The sequence below is a fragment of the Rhipicephalus sanguineus genome, chromosome 6 (assembly GCF_013339695.2).
Source record: "Rhipicephalus sanguineus isolate Rsan-2018 chromosome 6, BIME_Rsan_1.4, whole genome shotgun sequence".
NCBI lineage: Eukaryota > Metazoa > Arthropoda > Arachnida > Ixodida > Ixodidae > Rhipicephalus > Rhipicephalus sanguineus.
This window is the reverse complement of record NC_051181.1, coordinates 69142576-69159977: the sequence shown is the minus strand read 5'-3', so window position 1 is coordinate 69159977 and position 17402 is coordinate 69142576. Positions and strand designations below refer to the sequence as shown.

The 17402-nt window shown below is 46.9% G+C and overlaps 1 protein-coding gene across 3 annotated transcripts in view; it reads right to left on the bottom strand.

Annotated features, from left to right (window-relative positions):
- The window catches only part of LOC119395873 (glutamate receptor ionotropic, kainate 2), a 204913-nt gene that overhangs the window by 80093 nt on the left and 107418 nt on the right, over positions 1-17402 (bottom strand). For all 3 annotated transcript variants that reach the window (XM_037662879.2, XM_049416801.1, XM_037662878.2), the window contains exons 8-10: positions 16465-16629; positions 14923-15027; positions 5897-6010 (exon numbers count right to left, since the gene is read on the bottom strand). In XM_037662879.2, coding sequence (XP_037518807.1) covers positions 5897-6010; positions 14923-15027; positions 16465-16629 — 384 coding nt within the window. The remainder of the gene's footprint in view (positions 1-5896; positions 6011-14922; positions 15028-16464; positions 16630-17402) is intronic.

Here is a 17402-nt window from a genome sequence, read left to right as displayed (position 1 = left end):
CCGTCAATTCACAGCTGACATTCTTGAAGAACTTCTACGTCTGTGTGCCTCAAACCTGTGACACCCAACGCCCATCACCCTCAGACCAATGGCTTGACTGAGCGCACGAGTAGAACTCTTGTGAACATGATGTCCATGTAGGTGAGCTCGGACCACAAGAACTGGTGCGAAGTGCTGCCGTTCGTCACGTGCGCATATAATACTACGCAGCATGAGCCCACTGGATACAGCCCGTTTTTCCTCCTTTACGCTCGTTCACCGAGGTACACTTTGGACACTATCTTTACTTTCTGCAGTCACAACGACGCTCGTATCGCGGAAACCCTCTGCCGGGCGGAGGAGGCTCGACGCCTCGCCCGATTGCATACTCTAGCTTCACAAGAGCACTATAAATCCGGTTATGATAGTCGACACCGTCAGGTCACATAAAATCCTGGTGACCTAGTGTGATTATGGACTCCGGTGCGGAAACGTGGACTGAGTCAAAAACTTCTCGCTGACTATGTTGGACCGTTTGTTGTGACAGAGCGCCTTAGTGAGTTGAATTATAGGATTGCGCGCCTAATTGCCAACGGAAGACGGTCATCCAAAACCGATGTCACGCATATAGCACGCCTGAAGCCCTTTACTCAGCGACCCTCCAACTAACTTCTCGCCCGGAGGGCTTCGTCTGCAAGAGGAGCAATGTTAGTGGGTCTAATATTCAGCGAAGGATTAGCAGCGACAACAACGGAGTAGAAAGGAAGAGAAGAACGACGTGCAGTACTGGCTGACACTCGGCGTCCAGTGCCTTACTGCCTTACGAATAAAGCTCTCTTACAAACCTCGTAACACCATATATATATATGGTGACCTAGTGTGGTTATGGACTCCGGTGCGGAGTCATGACTACTGGCGGCGCTGACTGACGCTCCCACGTTTAAATGTACATATATGCCCTATAAAGTGGACGGGGGGATGGCCGCCGCGGTAGCGCAGCTGGTAGAACATCGGACGCGTTATTCGAAGGTCGCAGGTTCGGTCCCTGCCCGCGGCAAGCTATCTTTTCGTCCACTTTTCTTTCTTCCCATTTACCTTACATTTACAACTAAAAACATCCCCTATACTTTCCTTGACATTATTGTCTGTTAGTTCTCATTCATATTGTGTATAACAAAGAAAACGAGCCCTTAAGATTAACACTTCTTTCCTTTATATATATATATATATATATATATATATATATATATATATATATTTCAATACGTCGAAGTAAATCTGTTTAAGTAGTATAACGTGAAAAATCCAGACTGAACAACAAAATGTTTCTGGCCATTCAGCCAAACCAAAATGAATGCCGTTAAGAAAGCACACTCACCATAGGCTTTCATTTTCAAAGTAAGCTGCACTGCGTGTGGCTGCTGCATCAACAGATAAGGAAGAAATTGTAATAACACTGAAACTTGGGCTAGTCCTTCTTTCTGAAACATAAGATTCAGTTGTGAGTGAGCTCTGTGTTACGCGTTCCTTCTTCCTTCGGTCCGTGTGTGGTTGCGCTGCCGTTTCATTATGAGATAAGGAAGAGCCGGAAAAGCTTATGGCTCTTCCCTTGGTCATGTAGGAGGATTCAAGCCTGGGACCATCGGTAGGAAAACTAGATGCTATACCCCTCTTATTCGCCAACGCCAGTCTCAAGCGGATTTGTCAGGCTTGCAGTGGCGCTACGGAATACAAAACAAGAGACATAAAGATGGCCTCCGTCAGAGGCAGTACGGCTGGTAAATTCAAGTTTCAAAAAGACTCCGAATGTCAGCTAAAGTTAACAAGATGCTCCTTCAGAACAACAGGAATCGCCTTTCCTGTTGCAGGATTTCTTGAGACCTTCCCCATTGTAATTGAAAACTCTAGCTGTTATTTCACAGCGGTTACAGAGAGCTTGCACATGGCCGTGGCCAGGGCTTTAACCAAGCGGACTGCACTTTGTGCCCTGTGATATGCCGTAAATAGCAATGTAGCCAATCTATAAATCTGGCTCCGATAGCCAAGATATGGGTTTGTGGCAAACGTAGAGCGGTCAGTTCTTTCAAACGGTGGCGTCGCAATATATATATATATATATATATATATATATATATATATATATATATTATATATATATATATATATATATATATATATTATATATATATATATATATATATATATATATATATATATATATATATATATATATATATATATTGACGCGTAGCGTTGCAGTATTTACAGTATATTTACAATACGTAAGAGGTGTAGGGTTGACGCACTATGACCAGTACGCCAGCATCGATCTAAGCCCGATACACTTCAACTTCGTCTTCGGCTAGTAGCGTCCTCTAATCCACAGTAGCACAAACACTTATGTGACATTAACTCCCGGCGGCAGAAGCACCGTCTCGGTGCATCGGGTCTGTGTACGTGATGTAGGGTTTTAGTCGGGAAACATGCACAGTCTCAGTAGCTGGTGAGGGGGACGAAGGCTTGGGGGTGAGTGGCGAGATCTCGTAGGTGACTTCGATTACTTAGCGAAGAACTCGGTAAGGTCAAGCGTAGCGCGGCAGCAGTTTTTCACTCAGGCCAACGCGACGCGAAGGCAGCCAGAGCAAGACCAGGGAGCCAGGGCTGAAACGCACGTCCCGGTGGTGGCTGTCGTACAGGCGCTTTTGGTCGGCCTGAGAGGCCAGGAGTCAATCACCGGCAATGCGACGTGCCGTCGCCGCTCGAGCGATGGCGTCGTGAGCGTAGAATGTGATTGAGTTTGCCTGTGAAGGATGTAGTGAGTCGAGAGGCAACAGCGGGTCGCGGCCATACAGCAGATAGAACGGAGAACAACCAGTAACGCCGTGACGCGACGAATTATAGGCAAACGTCACGAACGGTGACGTGCAGTCCCAATCTCGATGATCCTCAGACACGTACATGGATAACTTGCCCGTGAGTGTACGGTTCAAGCGCTCAGTAAGCCCCTTTGTCTGAGGATGGTAAGTGGTGCTGAACTTGTGGGACGTTGCACAAGAGCGGAGAAGGTCGTCGACAACTTTCGAAAGGAAACAGCGACCTCGATCAGTCAGCAGCTGACGAGGAGCACCATGGTATAAGATGACTTGATGGAGGAGAAAGTCAGCGACATCGGTTGCACAGCTGGTAGGGAGGGCTCGCGTGATAGCATAACGTGTGGCATAATCAGTCGCTACGGCCACCCACTGGTTACCCGCGGACGACGTCGGGAAAGGGCCAAGGAGGTCCAGCCCGACACGAAAGAATGGTTAGCTGGGGACAGCTGTAGGGTGAAGGTACCCAGCGGGTGGACGAGGAGGCTTTTTGCGGCGTTGGCAGAACTCGCAGGAAGCGACGTAGCGCCGAACAGAGGGTATTGGCCAGGCCAGAAGAAACGTCTGCGCACGCGATCGTAAGTTCTGTAAACACCCAAATGTCCAGCGGTGGGAGCATCGTGCAATTGCGAGAGAATAGGTGGTCGCAGATGCTGAGGAACAACGAGGAGCAGTTCAGCACCGTGCGGTGTCATATTGCGTCGATATAAGGTGCCGTCGTGCAGGACAAACATACGGAGGGTGCCGTCCCGTTGTTCTGAGATAAGGCGTTGCATAAGAGATCGCAAATGTGGGTCACGACACTGCTCGTCAGTGACATGTACGAAGTCGTGAGCGACAAAACAGGCATCCGAATCAGTTTCGGTGGTGTCAGGTGGGTCGATGGGGTATCGGGAGAGGCAGTCGGCGTCCTTGTGTAGCCGTCCAGGTTTGTACGACGCCGAAAATGTGTATTCTTGGAGGCGTAAAGCCCAGCGGCCGAGGCGTCCCGTAGTTGAGTGAGTAGAGCCAACATAAGGCATGATGGTCTGTTACCACAGTGAAATGTCGTCCGAACAAGTATGGTCGAAACTTGGCAATGGCCCAAACAAGGGCGAGGCACTCACGTTCTGTGATCGAGTAATTGCGCTCTGAGGGCGATAGAAGACGACTAGCATAAGCGATGACACGATTCACCTCCTGCTGTCGTTGGGACAAAATAGCACCAATGTCATGGCCACTTGCATCCGTACGAACTTCAGTGTAAGCAGACGGATCAAAATGACCCAGAACGGGCGGATTTACAAGGCGACTCGTAAGCGCTGAAAATGCCTGAACTTGCTCTGGTCCCCAACTGAATGGGCTCTCCTTTTTGAGAATACTGGTGACAGAACGAGTGATTTCGGCGAAGTTCTCAAAAATCGTCTGAAGTAGGAACACAGCCCCACGAAACTTCGGACATCAGCAGAGGTACGAGCAGGTGGAAATTCGCGGACTGCGCGCACTTTGTCAGGATCCGGCTGTATGCCAGTAGCGTCCACCAGGTGACCGAGGACTCGAAATTGACGACGGCCGAAATGACATTTCGCAGAATTGAGCTGCAGGCCTGCTCCTCGGAAGACGTCAAGGATGGCCGAGAGCCGGTGGAGATGGCTGTCAAACATCGATGAAAAAACAATAACGTCATCAAGGTGACATAGGCATGTGGACCATTTAAAACCACGTAGAACAGAGTCCATCGTGCGTTCGAATGTGGCTGGGGCATTACACAGTCCAAAAGGCATCACTTTGAATTGGTAAAGACCATCTGGGGTGACGAAAGCCGTCATCTCGCGATCTGTGATCGACTGCGATTTGCCAGTAACCACAACGTAAATCGATGAAAGAGAAATAACTGGCACCATTTAAGCAGCCCAGGGCGTCTTCAATACGCGGAAGCGGGTAGGCGTCCTTTTTCGTGATCTTGTTCAGATGGCGATAATCTATGCAGAACCTCGAAGTATTGTCCTTTTTTACTAAGACGACAGGAGATGCCCACGGACTGGAGGAGGGCTCGATAATGTCCTTCGAGAGCATTTTCTGGACCCCTGTTTGTATGACATGACGTTCTGCCGCCGACACACGATAGGGACGCCTATGGATGGGCGGAGCGTCACCAGTGTGGATCGGACGGGTGACGATGTCGGTTCGACCTAGCGGGCGATTGTCGAAATCAAGTATGTCTTCGTAGGGACATCAAAACGCGGTGGAGGGCGTCAGCGTAAGAAGGTCGTAGGTCAGGAGCTATCATTTTGGCGAATTTGTCGTTAGGTAGCATCGTCGGAGCCGAAGGTTGAGCCAACTAAGATGGTTCACAGCTGAGTGTAGACACTCCGGACACTTCCAAAGGGGACAACACAGCGAGAGACACACCCTGAGGAAGACCTTGTGGAGACGAGCCAGAGTTCAGGATAGGAAGCCATGCCCGGTTGCTGGTGAGTGTAACGATGGAGCTAGGGAGAACGATTTGGCGCTCTAGCAGGACGTCCAAAAGTGGGGACACAACATAATTACCATCCCGAAGTGGTGGGCAAGGAGACATGAGCAGATAAGTCGCAGCGTCAGGTTGCAGCCGAGCAAATTCAGTGCAGCGAAGTCGGGACTGGATATCTGCGGTGGTGTCGGCACAGCAATGGGGTAGCTCAAGCCTCAGAATACCGGTTGAGCAGTCAATAAGGGCAGAGTGAACAGTCAAAAAGTCCATTCCGTGAATCAACTCGTGAGGGCACTGCGCAAGTACAGTGAACAGAACTACCCCGCACCTCCACCAAGATGTTACGCGTAGAGTTGCAGTATTCACAGCATATTTACAATACGTAAGAGGTGGAGCGTTGACGCACTATGACCGGTACACCAGCATCGATCTAAGCCCGAGGCACTTCAACCTCGGCTTCGGCTAGTAGCGTCCTCTAGTCCACAGTGGCACAAACACTTAAGTGGCAATATATATATATATATATATATATATATATATATATATATATATATATATATATACATGAGAGAGAGAGGATAGAAGGGGCACGCACGAGAATTGTGGTAATCCGTAACGTCTTGTTTCTCAGCGTGCTCAGAACTTCTTCCTGGAATGCCTTCTCCGTGCGCGTGATGTGGAGACCCGAGGATGCGCTCCATGTTCCCACCTTGTCAACACGAAGAGAAAAAACACGACACATTTGTATGAACTCCATGAACAGCACGTGGTAACTCTGTCTTAATGGCGTTCTCGTCAAAGGCAACAACAAGGAACAATGCGTCTCTTCCTAAACAGGCATCGATAACATCCTTCGCCAACCTTGTGATGCTTGACATTCTGTACACCTACATAAATATTCACGAAATAGAAAGACAAATAAGTGTTATTGATCTTCATCGTGTACGTTGTCGCAATAATGAAATGGAAGCCCAATATGATGTATCTAACGATAGGTTCTTACGTTAGGAAATTCACACATATAGCTCTGGTTCCTGCCGTGGGAATGCTCTTAACCACAACAAGACTTCGGGGTTGAGTTTCTTTCCTATGTACAATAAAGAACAGCTATAAACACCGATCATTTTATCTGCAGTGAAAGGTCCTGGAAATATCAGCATACCTTAATAACTATTCGGGCTTCCAAGTGGTACTGCATCGTGCTCTCAAATCAGACGCTGTAATCCTCTCAAGGACAACCACATTGCGACGCGCACAACGCAGCAGACGTGTGTCATTATCGACAGCGGTTTCAAAATATGCTGCCATTCTTACGATTCTTACGAAGGATCTGGAAGTGGAACTCCTGCTATGGATTCTAAAGCCTGAATGCTCGCGACAGCTAAACTAAGGCCTGACTGTATTGTAATCGACGCGTTAGCGCAGCGATATTGACATATCGAACTTCCTATTCGTACCGGGATATTTCGTGAATTCTCAAAAGCGTGAAAGACGAAGTCTGCCTGCATGCATCGACAAAAACTTGCGTACATAATTACTCTTCAAGTACACGTCACGCATCTCCTACTATTCGCAACTCGACATCCCAGAAACATCACAATGACAAAAAAGAACTCCTTCATGTTATCTGTGGCACCGTCGCAAGGGCTGTATTTCAAAAAACCAAATCCACCATCTCCCACTAAAGGGAACCATGAGGGGATGCGAAGGAGCGCATGGGTCGACTTAAAGTTCTGTTTATCACGGGCACCTTGCCTGATGTAAACGCGTCCTTGCATGTGGAGCACATCATGAATTAATTCACTGTAGTTGCTCTTGCTGTTACTCGTCCCGAATTCTTGTTGGAGCACGCCACGCGGGTTCATTGCGCGTCTGCAGAATCTCGTTCCCCGACGCCATCACGTGATAGCTGAGAGAGTTGAAAGGGGGAGAGGCCACATCATCTTACCAGCCCCTTACACAGGCCCGAACACGCCAGTGCGTGCCAGCACACGTGGTTTTGTCTGCGTTACGCCAAGCTAGGACAGCATGCGGCAGCCCGGTCCCCTAAAGTGATCTGCGCGTATCGTCATCAAGGCGGTCGAAGAACAAGACGAAGAAGACTTCTCATTGGCGCGAGCCCGCGCTCAGTATGTTACAGATGGCTATGGTAGGTTTTATAAAGCGGACGGTCACCAATGGAACTACGGACAAAGCCCAGCGAAAAAGCTGCTTCGCATTTAAAAATTGTCCAGAACGTCACCGCATACACTTATCATAATATATTCTGTCAGCATAGGCGTGTGCAGTGTTCCCCACTAGAGGGAGGGGGGGGGGGGCGACGTCTCACGGCAGCGCCTCCGCCCCCGCCCGTTGGTCGAGTGCGACAGAAATCAATATTCGCAGTGGATGCAATAATGAAAATGAAGCGATGACAGTGGCCTGCCATTGGTCTCCGACTTTCCGAAGGTAAACGTGGAATTAAAGAACTCTTGTAATGCAACATGACTAGTCGTCGGCCGCCATTATCGTCAAAAACATGCATGGTCATGAGCCTACCCATTAAGTATTGACGACGCAGGTACGACTGAGTGAAGGCATGGGGCAGACATGGCACCCCCTCAGATAAGATGAGGGGGGGCACACCCTGTTCCCCTCGCTACAGTTAGCCAGATATGTTGACCTGCCATCTCGGTGTTACCGACAGTTTGCGGCGTGCGCACATATTTGCAGTGGTTGTGCGTAATATCTCGCGTTTATTTGCATTAACCTACCTGCCTGTGATAATCGTGGGCACGTCGCCGTTCATTGGTAGATTTACTGAACCAGGATCCATCCGTTGGTATGTTTCCTCAGCGTATAAACGTGCACTGGCGAACGAGAGTATAGCGCTCACTCGCACTCTCTGTGTGCGGTATCTGGTACCGTGACCAGAACGCACATTTTTCTTTCGCATACAGCGTGAAGGTGATTTCACAAACACGTTGCGGAAAACGAGGTATAGGGCGCAGGGTACGCAATGCAAGACCGGCTAGGTAGCATCGTTTTTGTAATTGTTCCGTTGTCATACATTTTCGTTAACGTCTTTTCCGCGCGACCAGTGTGCGCGGTGAAACAATTGCCATGTTTGTGCGATACCCGTCGATATTTTATTCTTGGACATCTGGTACCCAGAGGTCTTTTTTTTTGGGGGGGGGGGGGGGGGAATTTCGCGACCTTGTGGAGAAATATACTTGTGGTTCTCTTGTATTCTTATGCATTTTTGTTAATTTGTACTTTGTTTCAAACGATGAAAAGCAGCTATTTTACTATTTGATTCCCATTCAGTCAGTGCTTCAAATGAGGTCCTTGTAGTAATTTGCAGTTATTAATGAGTAATTGAAACTGTTCATCACATGTAGAACGCCTGTGCGATCGTAATTACGTGCTGTGCGCAAGAAATAAGTATTTCTATTCTTGCTCAGACAATCACTAATAACCTCGCTTCGCGGGGTGAAGTGTCCACCAACAGCACTTAAAAAGATTGCGCCTGCGGCTGGCGGGCGCCTTAGTTGATAAGGCACTCTGCAATACTAACACCGATACTACGTATTCGAAACCACCCGCACGCACGAGACGAAAAAGATACAACATTCATGTAATTAGATTACCAAGCCCGCTCAAGAACTCATGAGTGTGAAAGATAACCTGGTTGCTTCGGGAGATTAACCCTTTGCGGTCCAAAACCTTTACCCACTTTCCGGCTCTAGCGGTCCAAAACTATTTCGCCAGTTTCTGGCGCCGCGAATAAAAACACAAGCTGTGGAAGAGAAACGCACAGGATATTTATTTTTGCTCCTGCATTCTGCAGGCAACTCTTTTAGTGATATTTGGGCAACGTATGATACCGCTCAAAGCATTCCCCTGTGTGCAGGCCAGGGTTATTACTGCAGGTTTCCACCGCCGCCGTCGTCGTCTTCGTCACTCACTTCTGTCGAATCACTGTCATCACTGTCTGGTGGAGGCACGTAATTCTCTTCCTCACTAAAGTCATCCTCGCTTTCGCTAAAAGCACCGCCGTAAAACGCACGCGGTGAAAACGTGGCCATGCTTCTCAGCGAACCGCGCGCGCGAGTGGGTACGCTCTAGGCCCCGTGCTGATCATAGTGCTGCACCCTAGTGTCAAAAAAGTAAAACCTCAACAAACAAAGCTCACTTATTCCTCAAGAGATGGCCCTTCATGTATACAAAAAATGCGCGCGACTCGCGGTGAGAAAACAGCAAAATTTAAACCACGAACACCCTTGTCGGGCGGGGCCCGACAGCGGACCGCTACGGCCGTGTTGCGTTGTCGGGCGCTGCCCGACAACGGACCGCAAAGGGTTAAACACTTTCAATTACTGAAAGAGCTAGTAATCTGCTTCGTGCACAGCTTTATGAAAGGGGCACCGCATGTTTGATTAGGATAAAGGCGCAACTACACCGCGCTGACTTTGAGTTTCAATCCTGGTAACAAAATTGAGGGAGTGGTATTAAAATAACAAAAACAAAGCAGTACAGGCGGGCGCATACTCGGCACTCGTACTGGGCCATTAAGCGCACATTAAGAGGTACAACCATGGTGTTACACATAGGCGTGCGCAGGGTTCTCTATTAGGAGGGGGAGGGGGGTCAAGGTTTGGTTAAGCGGCCTTCGGCCGCCGTTATCGCCAAATACCTGCGTGGCCACATTTTAATATTAAACTTAAGGCGGAATTTCGCCTTCGCCACGCTGTGAATCTCGCCCTACAACTTTCGCTAAGCAAGATTATATGATATATCCCACGCACTGTAGGAATCGATATAACATGAAGCAATCAGCGAGGAGCTGCATACGCCGCATTCTTTGTATATGAGACAAATCAAGGCATTCATGCCGCAAAATGGGGTTCACCAACTAGTGTTTTTCATGAATGCGTGCATGTTACATTCTGGCATACACCATGGATGAGCTGCCATTCAAGTTTGTCATGCTCATGCCATGCCCATTTCGGTATATATAAAGTAAATGAAAGGACCACGGGAAGACTAAGATCGCGTAATTGAAATGACGTATGTACATGACATGCACGAAAGAATAGAATTTCGAGGGCTAGTTTCTTTGTTTGACAGAACCTTAAGGTTGTACATGACATGCGGAAGAAAATTTTCACGTTGTGAACTGTCATTTAGGTTCTTTATGCACACATCTTACGCCGTGGATGTAGACATCAATTCGTAGACATCAATTTAACGAAACGTCCGTAAGTAGGGTTGACGTTAGGTAGAATAAAAAAGCAGCCAGAACTGTAGCCATAGTAGCTGTAGCACTTGATTTTATCGCCAAATTCGTCGCCAAATAGAGAAGTGGTTGACTGTAGTTTTTATTATTAAACAATAAATATTAATACCTTCAATATGAATAAACATAAAATCAAGGGCACAATGTATTCCCCGCTTTCTTCGTCTTCAAGCCGAAGTTCCATGTAAATGATTTATTTATTTATTTATTTATTTATTTATTTTTTTATTTATTTATTCATTCATTCATTCATTGACCCACAAAGCCAATGGTATTACCGAGATTAGTAGATGGGAGCATCTACAGAAAAGTAGCAGAATGTAGTGAGGAAGAAAGAAGAATCAACGATTTTCCAACAGGCTAGTTCTTGTGCGATGGTGGTTAGTGCCTTACGAAAAGCATGATTAATACTAAGGCGACTGTTTGGGCATGTTGGTCTCACATCATAGAAACAAAAAGCCCACAACACCAGGGCAGAGAAGACAGCTGGCTTACAACAAAACTTTATGTCCATGGTACAGTGATATTTTATATCCAAGAAATGTCCCATTGTCTAGAAAGGAGTGGTCTGAGGACCAATGTTAAACGTCACTTTTACGGCACCCTAAATACTGCAATCTTTGTGCAGATTAGCCAGGACACGTGAACCCATAAAGTTTTCTTGAAAGAGAGGTACCAGTCTCTGTACGCTGAATGTGCGCTAGGAATCGTCTACAATCTTTCGCTGACTTGTGGTACAAACTGCGTTGGTCCGAGTGTATGCCGTGTGAATGATAGATTTAGAAAGCATCGCTACAATGTGTCTTAAGTGACAAGATGGTTTGTGTAGACGAACTGTACAGACTGAATGCATAATAGGCCTATGGCCACAATAATACCCACGTTTGTCCTGTATGTGATGCCTGCTCAAGCGGTAGCAAAAGTATGATAAGTTAATTCGTGAGGTAATCGAAATGGGACTAAGTGAGAAATTAGGTGACAACTGTGCGTCAAAGCCGCCAATCACTCTTTCTAGAAAGGAGATATCTTTCTTGCGCAAAGATAAGAATTATCTCTGGGTGGTGCACACGTGATTTGTCATTTGTCACGGGTTTTTCGCCGCTTAAGTGGTTGCTTTTTTTCGAAGTAAAAAATTGGAGGACGCTTGAGCTTCGCCTTCAAGAGTACACCCGTTAGCGTAATCGAGCCCCGTGGGCATCACCTTCTCAACTGCTAGCCTGTCTTCGATTTTCGGTGCATGCCTCGACCGTGCCGCAATGAAACGAACGATTGTGCGCATAACATTGGCCATTTCAAACTATCCTAGAATGTCTACGGCAAGTACAGTTGTTAAATGATCATCATCATCATCAACAGCCTGTCTACGCCCACTGCAGGGCAAAAGCCTCTCCCATGTTCCGCCAATCAACCTGGCCCTGTGCTTCCTGCTGCCACGTTATACCTACAAACTTCTTAATCCCATCCACCCACCTAATTTTCTGTCTCCCCCTCACGCGTTTGCCATCTCTTGGAATCCAGTCAGTTACCCTTACTGATCACCGGTTATCCTGCCGACGTGCTACGTGCCCGGCCCATATCCATATCTTCTTCTTGATTTGAAATATGATATCCTTAACCCCCGTTTTTTCCCTGACCCACTCTGCTCTCTTCCTGTCTCTTAAGGTTACACCTATCATTTTCCTTTCCATCGCTCGCTGCATCGTCCTCAATTTAAGTTGAACCCTCTTTGCAAGTCTCCAGGTTTCTGCTCCGTAGGTAAGTACCGGTAAGATGCAGCTGTTATATACCTTCCTCTTGAGGGATAGTGGTAGACTACCATTCATGATTTGATAATGCTTGCCGAATGAGCCCCATCCCATTCTTATTCTTCTAGTTATTTCACTCTCATGGTTCGGCTCCGCGGTTACTACCTGTCCTAAGTAGACGCACTCCTTTACAACTTCCATTGTCTCGCCACCTATCGCAAAGCGCTGTTCTCTGCCAAGATTGTTCCACATTACTTTAGTTTTATGCATATTAATTTTCAGACCTACTCTTCTACTTTCCGTATCCAGTTCAGTAATCATGAGCTGTAATTCGTCTCGCGCGTTACTCATCAATGCAATGTCATCAGCGAATCGCAGGTTACTGAGATACTCTCCATTAACTCTTATCCCTAATTCATCCCAATCAAGGGCCCTGACAACCTCCTGTAAACACGCGGTGAATAACATTGGAGAGATCGTGTCTCCCTGCCGTACGCCGTTCTTTATTGGGTTGGTTTGTTGATGTTCTTAGAGGAATGGTTCAACCCACCACGGGGATCGGCCATGACTCGTGCGGCAGTAGGATTTGTGAATGAAAAAAAAAAGAGGCGTAATTCTAAAGAGATAATTTGATAATTTGTGGGTAAGCTAAAATATTATTAGTGTTTACGGTTTCGGATTCTGTCGCTTTCTTTATGGAGGACTATAGTGGCTGTGGATCCGCTGTAGATTTCTTCCATTATGTTTATATAGGCTTCGTCGATGCCATGATTCCGCAGTGCCTGCATGACTACTGATGTCTCCACCGAATCCAATGCCTTCTCGTAATCTATGAAGGGTATATATAAGGGTTGGTTGTATTCCGCGCATTTCTCTATCACCTGATTGATAGCATGAATATGGTCTAGTGTTGAGAAGCCTGTACGAAATCCTGCCTGGTCCTTTGGTTGATTGAACTATAATGTCGTTTTAATTATGTTAGCAATTACTTTTTTAAATAGCTTGTACACAACGGACAGTAAGCTGATGCGCCTGTAATTTTTCAGGTCCTTGACGTCTCCTTTCTTATGTATCAAGATGATGTTGGCATTCTTCCAAGATTCTTGTATCCTCCCCGTCGAGAGACACTTCGTATACAGGGTGGCCAGTTTTTCTAACATAATCTCTCCACCGTCTTTCAACAGGTTTGATGTTACCTGATCCTCACCAGTTAAATTACCACTACGCCATAATTCTTCCTTTTGCGAATCAGCGAATCAGCGAAGGGCCCGCTACGCGTCCTTAAGGCAACACGCGTACCTTCGTAATGCGTGGGCCTTTAAAACATCCACTCGTTGTGCAATTCCCGTGTTTTGACGCCTGGCGTGATTCTACGCATCTGCCATGCAATATTACATGCGTTAAGGAGACTTCTCGAACTGTATGTTATTCATATAGTGTGTTTTTTTCCGCAGCGGTTTAAAGCAATAGCCTGCTCAGTGGTAGTGCACCTGCTTGCCACGCAGACAACCTGGGTTCGATTCTGACTCGAACCAAAGTTTTTTTAGATGCGACGGATCTCTTGCTCAAGGGTATGTAAGGCGGTGTGGTAATCCGCACGCGCCGTGGTAGTCCGGACTCTCATTACGCACGCGCGCCTCTCCTCCTTCCCTCTCTCCGACAGCGGCGCGTTACTCTCTCCACTTCTCTACCAGCACCTGCTTGCGCTTCTCCTGCGTTCTCGCTTTTGCTTTCGCGGCGCATGCGCTACTCTCTGCGCTACTCTCCTCCTCTAAGCGGCTAGAGCGCAGCGCGCGTTCAGTGCAGCGCTTGCTTTGGTTGACTCCGCTTGACTCCATCGGTGCTTCCGATGAAGTGTGATGGAAGCAACAGTCCCGTCAGTGAGTGGGCTGACGCAAGCACGCGTCAGCATCAGCCCAGTTGCGTCCACTCAAGACAAAGCTGCGAAGCTAAGGGCAGTGAACTACCATTCACGGCACATGCATTGATCACGTCTTCACCAATTTCAAGATCCACCCACTGCACCAAGATCGCCTCACGGTTCACTTCAGCGACCACAAAGCCATCCTCATCAAAGCAAAGTTCACACCTCAAGTACTAGACGCTGCTCAACAAAGACTTTCGTTAACAGTTTCACCTTCGTCTACAACTTTAATAACACCGTTCATAACGATCGGAGGTCGGTAGCATGCCCAGCGAACGCCAACGTAACGCGATCGTGCAAGTGCTCCGGCTTCGCATCGCCTCATGGTCCTCTTTAGCGGAAGATGGTGTAATTTTTTATTGTTTTTTTTATTGGCATCTTTCTCGATTTTTCTGTCACGGACATGACGATATTTCGTTCACAACCATCGACGCCGATGTCGGAATTTCCGCGAAACGAGTGAAATAGACAGAAACGCTCAGAGTGCAATGTGTCGCATTTAATAACAGCGTCTCTTATTTTCATGCTATTCGGAGTGGTTGGTCTCCTTTCTTATCCCGGAAATTTCAAGATGTACCTGTGCTTGATCGAGGCACCACAAGGGACGAGCGTTTCGAATAAACATCGCAGAAAAAGTGTATAGACAGCATAAACAGAAATAAATGTTTACAAACCGCAGTCAAACCTCTTCGCTTGAGCTTCACCACGTGGAGGGAAATATTGCGTCGGCGACCCAAGGGATCCAGCCAGACGGGACCAGTGAGGCCAGAGAAATGTGTCTGTGAACATGCGTGAAAGAAATTGCTCCGAATTGATTCGCTGACCTAGCACAACTAAAGCTCCACATAGTCATCGGATCTGCGTCTGCTGCTTTCGCTGAACTTTATTAATAATGAAGCTACAATCTATCGAAAGGGACGAATTTGATGTCTCGGCATTTTTGGGGGGCTCTGGAAATTACCAGAAATAGTGCGTAAAAGCAGACTGTAGGCAGATGGAGAATTTAATCTGGTTCATTCACGAATGCTTATACTCAGCTGCTTCTTACCGCTGTTCTGCTTATTATTCCTTGAGCTGCACTCTTAAGCTCCTATTTCCATGTTTTCTTAAAAGTCATGCCCACACGAAAGGACGCAGTAACTGTACCAATGCCAGTTATCTATCTGCTTCTAAACAGTTATAGAATGCGGTTGTGTGAGGTTCCTCTTGACCGTGACTTGACTGACAACAGTTTTTTTTCTTCCAGCGTAATAGTTTCTGTGTATGAAAAATTCTTCTACGGCCTAAGTAGCAACTAAGCACTAGACCCTCGCCATGCACTTTCTTTTGCTATGCACGCTATCTTTTTCCATGATTTTCTGCACAAGATGAAACTATATTTGCAATGATTTGTAATCTTTCTCATCTGCTGGTGTCGTGTGACTGTGAAAACCATACATTCAATTATATTTTGTAACGCACAAGAGACGGCACCAAAATTTTAGCGCTGTCTCTTGAGAGAATTGGTTCCGTCTCTTAATGTCCTCAAAAAAAATGAAATGAAACCAAGCTGCTAGTTTCTAGACTGTTTTTTTGTGGTCCCTCTCGCGTACTCTTAGGAATTTTAAAATCTCAGGAAAGCACTAGAAGGCGGTAGCTGATTGATGTCTGTGTCAAAGTTGCGCTTTACGCAAGGCTCTCTAGTAGCACACTACAAAAACCTGGCTCTAGGTACCGTCTACCGGGTTCTATACGAGAAATGAAAGTGAACTGAATTACGCAAATTATAATTTGTTTCCGACTAGTTATATATTCTTGCATGCTCTGAGAGGCTTCAGATAAAATACGGCATTCTACACAGCCCCATTGTAGAATACATTAACCGGTCCACCACCTGTCTCACTTGAACTCGAGCCTGGACTTAGAATAAGTACCATTGATTGCTTTGTTTTTACTGTGAAGCTACGCTTCTCTGCCTGCCACGAATTTCGTTTATCATGACTCACGGGTACATAGGGCTGTACATGCCTTGCGTTGCGATACACCTTTACCGTGAGCACACGAGATATTCAGGCGAAACGATTGTCAGCAAAGTGCTAGGCCAGCACGCCTGCTACAACACCATCCCCACCAGCACCAGCCGACTATTTTTACGCTAACAGGACGTTGTGATGTATGTTTCCAGCGTCTGATCTTGTGTACTGATAACGTCACTTGTAGCAGGGCATAAGGATTACCTTTTTTACAGCATTCACAAGCCGATTCGATTGTTCCCAGGCCTCAGCTGAATGTTCGCCTCTGCAGCGAACTATTGCGGGTCGGCTTAGATTTCCCGTGGCGGCCAACCTTTGCACTCCTCTTATCAGGAGGTTTGCTGCGTCCTGGGCGAGTGCAGCATCTGTCTGGGTAAGAAGCACAGTTCGCAATGAAGCCGATAGCAGACGCAAAAATAAACACATGAGCGTAGAACGTGCCAAACGATATAAATATATGTAGGGATTAAATGTCATATTGGAACTCACAGTTCAAGAAATTCATTTGAATTGGTAAGTTTAATCTGTTCAATCTTGTGCTGAACCAGCAAACAGCGAAAACGAAATTCCTCGCTAGCTCTGAAAAAAAACACATTTTTGCCTCAACAGAGCTCCACGCCACTTCTCGTGTGCCGCGAGCTTCGTACGTGCCTGCATGTTCGGAGGCCATACTGGCATGCTTCACCGTCGTTTCCTTTCAGTTTCACACATACGCCGTAAACGACTGCGAGGGCATAGGCCACGGCTGGCGTGCGTACTTGTATCAGTATTTTAGTGCGTGACTTCTAATCTTGAGACAGATAAGATCGACGACTACATTATAACATGACGCTAGAAAGAAAGCATATAGCGTTTTGAGCAGTAAGAAAGCGTGGCAGCCGCAGAAAATGTTGTCGTGGCCAGGGCTTCGAAACTTGCCTGGTAACTATATTGCTCTAGCTGAACAGGATGCCTGCAGAAGCAATTCAGTGGATGCAAACAAGTACGAAGAAATGAATGTTGGAACAGGCTCTTTGTAAATATAAAAGGTTGGTAAAGCTTCTTGGCTGAAAACGTGTCACAAGCACTAGTGTTTTATGTCCTGAAACTTCCTCCGAATAATTTTCCGCTCGCCTGCTCGCTAGATAACAGAGCGCTCTCCC